The 10,658-nt window shown below is 46.2% G+C and overlaps 1 protein-coding gene across 1 annotated transcript; it reads right to left on the reverse strand.

Moving 5' to 3' along the window:
* Positions 1-9,206: 9,206 nt before the first annotated feature.
* Positions 9,207-10,199, reverse strand: LOC147982580 (protein FAR1-RELATED SEQUENCE 9-like). The gene is made up of 3 exons (XM_087516356.1): positions 10,095-10,199; positions 9,718-10,005; positions 9,207-9,632 (listed from the first exon to the last, which is right to left on the reverse strand). Exons 1-3 carry the CDS (start codon positions 10,197-10,199, stop codon positions 9,207-9,209), a joined length of 819 nt encoding a protein of 272 aa, XP_087372482.1.
* Positions 10,200-10,658: the final 459 nt, after the last annotated feature.

A 10,658-nucleotide genomic window follows, 5' to 3' on the forward strand; every position in this document is an offset into this window, starting at 1 on the left:
TTACCAAATAAAAGTAATTAGAAACACGTATAGAAAAATTCTCAGAATTTTATTTCTTTGCTTACTTTTTTCTCTTTAGAAAAGAAAGATGACCCCGGTCTCTGCATCTGAGCGATGCATACGGCCACTTTATTAATTATTCTCACAAGACCTTATAAAGCCATGTAATAGCAAGACTAAAGCCACCGTCTAAGCAACAACTGTCACTATATCTATCCAATTGATGAAGGGGCGCAGATAGTCTGGGCCTAATACCAAACAGACATCGCAGCCAAACCTAAACATCTAAGACCTGAGATCCCAACCAGGACGCCTGCCGGGTATGGGGTACCTACTAGTCCGGCGCACTCCTCAACCAGGACGCCTGCCGGGGCAGCCACCTGCCACCAATCCATTTTCAGAGCTGTACCGTTGCATGTACTGTGCCAGGTCTTTCTGCCATCGACGCCACCACGACGCCCGACAGTGTCATCCTCCTGCGCGAGTCCATCCTCCCACAACGAACTCTAAATCTGCACTGCGCTACGCCATCAAGATCCATCGCCATCAGTGTGTAGGATGAATCACCGCTCCACCAAAGAATCCATCCTCTGGTCCCTCGATCACGTGTGTACCTCCAAGAATGACGCCCCCAAGGAAAGAACAACACCAGAGCGCCGTCGTCATCCGATCATCCGATCTAGGGTTTCCTCCGGAGATAGCAGAGAGTGGCCTTGAACTTCTCCACGACGATGCCTTCACGACACAGATAGCGCCGCCACCGCCGGCCTTAGCAGACGACGAAGGCAAGTTTTCATCCTGATCAGTTCGAAGGGATCCAACTCTCGTACACGGGCCGCCGTCACCATCAGCACCACCAGGCAGAACCCTGGAGCACCGGCAGATCAGCGAGCCGCCGGCACCACCGCATCCAAATCGCCGGCCACGCCGGCCCGCCGCCATCCCCCGCGCCATCCGGGTCAGAGACGGAGCCGCCGACTGCGCACAGGGACCACCACCGCCTGCACACACCGGAGTGCCGCCGAGAGCCCAGCGCCCGCCACCATCCCCAAGCCCGCGTCGGCTCGCCCCGTCTCCAGCGCGCCGCCAAAAACTGCCACGATCCACCCGCGCCAGATCCAGCGAGTCGTGGGAGAAGAGATCCCACCGATGACAACACCGACCGGGTTTTGCCCGGCGGCGAGGAGGAGAGGTCGGGGAAGGGACGAGGACACGGTTTATGATGGTTTCTTTGCTTACTAACCTGACGCACACCAACCCAGAGAGTTGCTCCTTTGCCCTCCATGGATTGCACCGGCGCGGCGTCAGGCAGCGGCGGATGGCAAGTCATGTGCGCACCCACCTATTTGGAACTGATGCTTTCGTTATATTTTCACTCTCCCGCTCACCTCTATTTATACCAACGAGTGGACACATTTTCCCTCCAGGAGCTAACAAACCAAATTCAAATCAGTTTGAACCCTTTTGCTAGCCTGGCAGCCCCGCACAAATGTGTACTTGCATCTCGGCCACCCCCGATCTCTACCAGCACCAGTTGTGATGCAGTTAAGACATTGTACTCGCAAGAAAAAACAGTCAGAGCCAACACGCCAAAAGCACGGCGTACTAGTCGGCACCCGCTCGACCAGTCGATTCACCGACGGGACCGGAGCCTGACGTACCTGTGCCCGGATCGTACATTAAAACCATTAAACTACGGGTGAAGAACGGCGGCCAACCAGCTATGCCACGTGGCGCAAGCTGGTTGACCGCAGTGAAAAAGCTTTTAAAAATTATTTTTAAATGGAGATGAGAAATTTTTTAAAATGTTCTATTTAGATGGAGGTGATGGCCCCACATATTTTTTTTAAATGGAGGGCTACACAAAGTGGCGCTCGCTGGTAGCCTGCGTTGGTGATTTTTTCTTCTCTTTTCTTCTTTTTTAGATGGTGGTGAGGATTTTTTTTTAAACTATTTTTCTAGATGGGTGAGGACTACTTGTATTTTTCTAATTGAAAACGTGCATACAATTTCTTCTCAAGCGGTGTCATCGGATGGTGTCTCAACCACTAGTCTTCATATTAATGTGTATTTGTTTTAACCGGAGACTGGCCGGCCCCTTGCGTGTGAGCGGCGTGGGCACAGAAAAAATGTCTAATCCTGCACATCGCCCACACGTAATGGGCTGTGTGGCGAAGTGGACTTTTATCGGTCCGGATAGATAAATCGTTCATACAAGAAGCCCACTGCCCGACCCATCGCGCCAGAACGCACGCGCGCAAGGATATTTCTTGCACACCCCGGACCAATTTTGTGTGGGGCGAACCACTCACACGAACTGTGTCGAAGACAAATCCGTTTGTACGGATCGGTTTTTGCAATAGAGAAAAGTCTTATTTGAAAAAAAATAGCTGCCTAACTAAAATCCCACGTAGTACCGAATTCGCTTTCTACTCTTCTTACTTTGCACATTTTTAATGTCAGTACAGTAGTCACAAGCTAAAACAAGCATATATGTCTCTACAGTCGCATATTATTTCTACAAATTGTTTTTTTATTTGAGGGAAATGACAGTAGGAAAGGCTCCTACTGTGTTTTCATATATACTAGAAGAACACTCGTGCGTTGCAACGGGACCACATTAACTTTAAAAGTTCAATATTAATATTCTCATATATATCAAGTGACATTGACGACCTTTTTTACCATCAATTTCTCACACACACTCTCTGTCTCCCTCTTCCTCACTCTCTCCCCCTCTCCCTCTCTCTCTCTAACACACACATATCCATCTTATTGGGTACGGGGCCATAATCCATCTATTTCACACACACACGCTAGTACATAACAATATGGATTATGTGTATTATATTTGCCACCACAACTGAGGGAATTAATTTCATGTAAATCGGCCAGCCACAGCTCCAAGAATACGCGGAGGAGGTGGCCTGGGTCGGCGTCGGCGCCGTCCGGCACCGGCCACGGGCCCGCTTCCAAGCGCGTCTGCGCGTCGGCCACCCACGCCGTGTCCTTCAAGTGCCACTTCCACCGCACCAACTCCCAGGGTCACGGCCATGGCCAGGGCCAGGGAAGCCGCCCTTCTTTGCCCCCCTCACCGGCCACGGCCAACGCGGTGCCGCGGCACCCGGCCTCGCCGTCTTCGTCCTCCAGCACCGTCGTGACCCAGTGACGCAGTCCAAGCATCGGCCTCGAGAATCAAGAACGCTCGACAACGTAGAGGGAAGGAAAGGTCATATACATGTCATAGGAAAGGGAGTTTATTTACTGCTCCCTCGATGTATTGTTTCCTTTGTTTGGAGATTGATTACCATCCGTGAGTTAAGGTAAGGTTTACATGATTGAGCGATTTTTTGAAAATCAATTATTTGTTTTCTAATTAATCTAATTGAGTGATTTAAGGTAAGGTTAATTAATTTAGATTTGATCTTTAGGGATTGTTCGTGATTGATTCTACATTACTAAATAACTTGCGCCAGTATGGAAAGTTCTGATCTGTTTAGATTTCTTTCGTTGTGTGAGAGGGTGACGCGAAAATAAACCGATGAAGTGAGGGGAGGGGACGAAAAAAAACCAGCGAAGGTGGGAGGAGGTACCAAAAAAATCATGGAAGGTGGGAGGAGACTACCAACTGCTTCATTAGGAGTAGAAATTATTAGAGATTAGAGATTATTTGTTTCCTGAAAATCTATTATTTGTTTCTAAAGCAAATTGCATTAGTGAGAGAGATTTCGTAGATTTGGCTAAGGTAGGAAAGAATCTATTATTTGTTTGCTAAAGCAAATTGCATTAATGGGAGAGATCCGTTGATTTGGCTAAGGTAGGAAAAAATCTATTATTTGTTTGCTAAAGCAAATTGCATTAATAGAAAAGATCCGTTGATTTGGCTAAGGTAGGAAAGAATCTATTATTTTTTCCTAAAGAAAATTGCATTAATGAGAGAGATTTGTTGATTTGGCTAAGGTAGGCGGTTTTTGCGGTTCGTGGCGGCTTAGTGTGAGGTGGGACGAGGTACCAAAAAAACCATGAAAGGTGGGACAAAAAAAACCTGGAAGATGGGAGTTGTCCCTGGTTAACCTACGAAATTTTGTAGATTTTTTTAGGATGAAAAAAACCGTGGAAGGTGTGACTAAAAAACAACTGGAAGTGAGACTACCAACTGCTCCCTTAGGAGTAGAGATGTGAATGGGGGGGGGGGGGAGGGGGGGTTACAATGTTTACATTTTTACAAGTAAGTCCCACCCAACCCAGACAAGTTTGGATTAGGCAAGGGAGGAGAAGGGGCTACTACTAGCATAAGTCAGAGATAAAAAGAAGAAATGAAGGCAGGGTGAACACCCTTAGTCCTATGTTGGAGGAGGCCGAAATCGTCCTTAAATCTTCTCAGCCAACCATCGATGGTTGGAGCAATTCTCCTGAAGTGTTTATTGTTTCTTTCCTTCCACAAACTCCAAGCAGCCACCAAGAAGATGCCAAAGAAGAGCGGACGCCCCCAAGAATCTTTAGCTTTTTGAAGAAGTCAGAGGTGACAGGTGAATGAGGGCCAATTAATTTCAAGTTTTTGCCAGCAGGATCGGCTGAATGGGCAAGTGAAAATCATATGATCCACCGTCTCCTCATCATGGGTGCCACAGAGCAAACAATTGTGGTCATCTCCTATATCATAGTGTCGGCACTTGAGCATGTCACATGTGTTTCGTCTATCATTCAAGAGAAGCCAGCCAAAAACCTTTATCCTCACGATGCACCGAGAGCACTAGAGAAGAGAGAAAGCTGGATGGGCGTTCGCGTCTCGAAAGTAGAACTTGTAGTAGTCGGCTGGTTGATAAACGGTTTTGCCCCAGGTATAGTACCAGACGTCGCTGTCAGACGTGGATGGATGCATGTGTGAGGAGAGCCGCTGGATGTCCCGCACCTCGTCCAAGGCTTGTGGGGAGAGCGGTAGGTGAAAGGCCTCCGACAGTGCTGTGCTCTCCAAGAAATCCTTCACAGACCCATGTTCATGCATGGCAAAGGAGAAAGCCTGGGGATGCGAGCTTTCCAGTATGTCTCCAGCCCAAAGATCTTTCCAAACTAGAGCAATTGTGCCCGAAACTACACAAACCTGTGTAATGCCTCGGAAGATAGGAGTGAGCTTCAGGATGTCACGCCACCAGACTGAGCCAACAGGATTCATGGCATGAGGAACTTTGTATGCATAATACGTGTCCCAAATAAGATGCACCCACGGGACGTCGAGTTTGTTGTAAAACTTGTGTAGGAATTTCATGAGCAAATCATCATTTTGTAACATGTGACGGTAGCATTAAGCCAAGAAAGTTTACCACCGTAGGACATTACCGCGGTCGTAGAGGTGATACGGTGTTCAGCACTGCACACCAGTGACATGAGGTCCAGGATAGTCGGTTTGGTCGTGCCAAGCGGAAGCCCAAGGTAGGTAAATGGCATCAAGCCAACTGAGCACCCAAAGAAGCTCGCATACGCCAGGGCAGTTTCATCCGATAGGTTGATTGGGATGAGCGTGGATTTATGGAAATTGATCCGGAGGTCGATGGAGGACGCATAGTCCACAAGGATTTCTTTGATGAAAACAGCTTGCTGAGGGCATGCAGGCATAGCCAGGATCGTGTCGTCGGCATATTGGATTACGGGGTAGTCCATTTGGCCAACGCAAGGGAAGGGCAGCTGAATTTTCCCCTGCCTAAACGCGTCGTTGATGGCTGCTTGGAGTAGATCAGCTGCAATCACGAAGATCAAGGGGGACAATGGGTCGCCCTGCCTTACACCAGTGCGGCAATGGAATTGACGGCCGGGTACACCAATAAGTAAAACTGACGATCTCCCGGTTGAGAAGATGCATTTGATCCAAGAAAGCCACTTGTCGTTGAAGCCCAAATGTTTCATAATGTTCAGCATAGGAGCGTGTTCAATTGTATCGAAGGCTTTGGCAAAATCAAGTTTCAGCAAGATAATTTCTTTCTTAGAGGCATGGCATTGATGAATATATTGGAAGGCTCAAGCAAGGTAATCTTGTATCGTTCTCCCCTTTATGAAACCATACTGGTTCCTGTGTATGATCTTTAAAATGACTCATTGCAGGCGGTTGGCAAGCAGCTTAGTGATCATCTTAAGGCAACAGTTGAGGAGTGTGATCGGGCGGTAGTCATCGACAGTTTCAGGCGAGTTGGATTTTGGGATTAAGGTTATCAGGCCATCATTTATGCTAGTGAGATCCAAGTCCCCTTGATGGAAAGCATCACAAAGATTGTAAAAGTCTTGCTTGATAATAGGCCAGCATCACAAATTGTAGCAACTATCAAAGTATAAAACAACTAACCGAAAAGTTTCCAGTTGCTTCTCGGCATCTCCGTAGTGTTTGTCAGCTATTCATGCCCCCTATAATTTTTACCATATCCCACACGTCCTTCGAAAACGCCAGCTTGCCATTGCTGAATTTCAGTAAATAGTTCGCCCAGGGGTCATCGATAAATTTTGTTCATTCACCCCAACTATCTTACAACCACGTACCAATAAGTTCGAAATTGGCACATTATTTATTTCTTTCTTAAGAAATATAAAGCATTATTACAGAATTTTTTGATCATTATAACTATGTCGACATGTCTAACTCAATTTTCGTGTCATGCATCGTCCTATTATATTTGTTGCGACACCATTATCATTAGATTCCAGGTGGATCATGGTTTTCACAGCACAAACTCTCGGTCTAGGAAATATACTATGGAAAAAATGTTCCCAACCATACCGTTTTGCATTTTTGTTTAGGTAATACTACAATGAATATATAGTCCAAGCGAGAAAATTATAAACTTAAAATCAGCATGGAAGAACAAAACACCCAAAAAAGGCCCCCGGTACTAATAATTTCTTAGGTAGTATAATATGACAAAACTAATAATTTTATATTAAAAACATCTTTCCCATGTAGGAAAACATTGCACCGGGGGCGAGCATTTTTATTTAACAGCGGGTGTCACTTTTATTTAAGTTTTCATTACTTCAAGGACACAATACCAAATTCGCACTAAAACAAACACCAAATATGACATTTCATTGTCTAAGGAGTCCTTTTTTTTAGTAAGATAATGTACAAAAACTCCAGGGATTTGACAAAATACAAGACACATGGGAAATAAAACTCTCTAGTTTGTTTTCTGAAATGAAATCTGAACAATACAACAACATAGGAATTAAAACACAATGGAATAAGAAGACACTAGTATTTTTAAAAAAATTGCCTCAGACGAGCAAAACTTCCGTCAAACTACCCTATGCGCCTTTGCGCAATTATTATGCCTATGTCCAAGCACACCACAGTTACCGCATTTCGGCTCTTTCCTTGGTGCCTTAGGCATGTCATCACTTTCAGGGCATGTTGTACTTTTGTGCCCTTCCACTCGGCAAATCTTACAGAAGCGTGTCCTTTTCACCGCCTGCTCGTAGGGTGCTTTGTCACAACTATTAGTTGTTGGGGAACGTAGTAATTTTAAAAAAATTCCTACGCACACACAGGATCATAGTGATGCATAGCAACGAGAGGGGAGAGTGTGTCTACGTACCCTCGTAGACCGAATGCATAAGCGTTAGCACAACGCGGTTGATGTAGTCGTACGTCTTCACGATCCGACCGATCCAAGTACTGAACACACGGCACCTCCGAGTTCTGTGCACGTTCAACTCGATGACGTCCCGCGAGCTCCGATCCAACAAAGCTTCACATGAGAGTTTCGTCAGCACGACGGTGTGGTGATGGTGATGATGATGCTACCGACACAGGGCTTCGCCTAAGCACTGCTACGATATGATCGAGATGGATTATGGTAGAGGGCGGCACCGCACACGGGTAAGAGATCAATGATCAATTGTTCTGTCTATGGGGTGCCCCTGCCCCCGTATATAAAGGAGCAAGGGGAGAAGGCGGCCGGCTAGGGAGAGGCGCGCCAAGAGGGGGAGTCCTACTCCTACTAGGAGTAGGACTCCTCCCTTTTCTAGTAGGAGTAGGAGTGGGGGAAGGAAAGCGAGAGGAGGAGAAGGAAAGAGGGGGTCGGCCCCCTTTACCCTAAACCAATTTGGTTTGGGCTTTGGGGGGGGGGGCGTGTCCCACACTCCCCTTGCTGCCCTCTATTTCCACTAAGGCCCATGTAGGCCCATTAAGCCCCCCAGGGGGTTCCGGTAACCCCCGGTACTCCGGTATATGTCCGAAACCTTTCGGAACCTTTCTAGTGTCCAAACATAGTCGTCCAATATATCGATCTTTACGTCTCGAACATTTAGAGACTCCTCGTCATGTCCGTGGTCATATCCGGGACTCCGAACTACCTTCGGTACATCAAAACACAAAAACTCATAATACCGATCGTCACCGAACTTTAAGCGTGCGGACCCTACGAATTTGAGAACTATGTAGACATGACCGATACACGTCTCCGGTCAATAACCAATAGCGGAACCTGGATGCTCATATTGGCTCCCACATATTCTACGAAGATCTTTATCGGTCAAACCGCATAACAACATACGTTGTTCCCTTTGTCATCGGTATGTTGCTTGCCCGAGATTCGATCATCGGTATCTCAATACCTAGTTCAATCTCGTTGCGGGAAAGTCTCTTTACTCGTTCCGTAATATATCATCTCGCAACTAACTCATTAGTTACAATGCTTGCAAGGCTTATAGTGATGTGCATTACCGAGTGGGCCCAGAGATACCTATCCGACAATCGAAGTGACAAATCCTAATCTTGGAACGCCAACTCAACAAGTACCTTCGGAGACACCTGTAGAGCACCTTTTTAATCACCCAGTTACGTTGTGACGTTTGGTAGCACACAAAGTGTTCCTCCGGTAAACGGGAGTTGCATAATCTCATAGTCATAGGAACATGTATAAGTCATGAAGAAAGCAATAGCAACATACTAAACGATCAAGTGCTAAGCTAACAGAATGGGTCAAGTCAATCACATCATTTTTCTAATGATGTGATCCCGTTAATCAAATGACAACTCATGTCTGTGGCTAGGAAACATAACCATGTTTGATCAACGAGCTAATCAAGTAGAGGCATACTAGTGACACTCTGTTTGTCTATGTATTCACACATGTATCATGTTTCCGATTAATACAATTCTAGCAAGAATAATAAACATTTATCATGATATAAGGAAATAAATAATAACTTTGTTATTGCTTCTAGGGCATATTTCCTTCATTAGTTGGCCGTCCAATCGGTCTTTTTTTCGTAGGTGCCTGCCCAATAGTGGACCCATCCACGCAATCATCCCACTGCACCATCACACTGTCTTGGTCTTCAACTAATTTCTTAGCAGCAGCTTCCCTATCTGCAACACCCATGCCATCCTTCACGCCGCAAAGTGGCTCCAGCTTTGTACTGGCTTTTTTTAGTAAAAGCATTGCCGCCTCATAAGATTGCACATCCGCATCCCCTTGTCGTACAAATGACAGAGCGGCATGGTAAAGCTTTGAGTGTCTACGTGTCAGCTTTGGGGGGGGGGGGGGGGTCAGCAGATCGTCCGACAGGATATCGCATGCATCGCTAGTACAACGCTTCGTAATGTGTTTAGGAGGAATTTCCGAAACTCGGAGATCAAGCATGGCCTATATATTGTTGTACAAATTTCTTTGTTAATAATTATGTCAAACATACGCGAGATGGAAAGTAGGAAATGTATTAGGGGATCACCTTTACCACGTGACAGCAAAGTATGCCAGAATGAGGATAGAAACCACACTCACACACAAACTCCGCCATGTCCTCATCTACCTCGATGGTGAAAACTGCTTTGCGCCAAGTTTGCCTTGTCACGGAATCGACATGACGTACTAGGTATTTGCACTTGCATACCAATTTTTCCGTCACATACGACCCAGCTTTGTATAGGGACTCCCCAAACTTTTCGAACATTGCTCTTGTGTAAATCTTCCCTGCGTGACGTTCAATCGGCCAATTGCCCTTCAGCAGCACTCCGTACTGAAACAAAAACGAGAACTATGTTAAGAATTACAATCCCAAACAGCACACACTCCCATAAAAATGACATTGAGTAGTTTTGCACTTACTAATGCCGTTCGTTTCTCTTGATAGTTCTCTTCTGAATCCTGATCAAACAGTATCTTCTCGGACTGTTTAACACTAGTAGAAAAAGGGTCAAATGTGAAGCACATTAGTGCCGGTTTGAATTTGAGCCGGCACTAATGTGTGCATTAGTGCCGGTTCCAATGGCTAGCCGGCCGCTCTCATTAGTACCGGTTCGTGGCGAACCTTTAGCACCGGTTCGTGCCATGAACCGGTACTAAAGTGAGTGGTGGCAGGATGTTATCAGTCCGGGGCCCCTCCAGCACCTTTAGTACCGGATCGTATCACGAACCGATACTAAAGATCGTCCTACATAGACCCTTCGTCCAACCGAGCTCGCTCTGTTCTTCCCCTTTCCCCTCTCCTCCCTGTTCTTTTCCCTCTTCCTCTCAAACTCATCACACGTTTTGCCCAAAATTTGTCAAGATTTGAAGGCCCTCATCCATTCAAATGATCACAAAGGTTAGCAACTTTGTCCTTTCATCTCTCATTGCTAGATTAGCTCGTGCAATGCTTTATATAGTGATTGAGTTTTGAGTTTAGTAATT

Source organism: Triticum urartu, chromosome 3A, assembly GCF_056163025.1.
Source record: "Triticum urartu cultivar PI428250 chromosome 3A, HENAU_Tu73, whole genome shotgun sequence".
Lineage (NCBI taxonomy): Eukaryota > Viridiplantae > Streptophyta > Magnoliopsida > Poales > Poaceae > Triticum > Triticum urartu.

What these genes read in the sequence shown, in the direction of transcription:
- LOC147982580 (XM_087516356.1), bottom strand. Translation starts at nt 10,199, where the DNA reads ATGTGCTTCACATTTGACCCTTTTTCTACTAGTGTTAAACAGTCCGAG. An exon ending in AAGAGAAACGAACGGCATTA is followed by an intron (nt 10,006 to 10,094) that starts GTAAGTGCAAAA and finishes TTTTTGTTTCAG; the next exon opens with TACGGAGTGCTGCTGAAGGG. An exon ending in TTTGCTGTCACGTGGTAAAG is followed by an intron (nt 9,633 to 9,717) that starts GTGATCCCCTAA and finishes AACAATATATAG; the next exon opens with GCCATGCTTGATCTCCGAGT.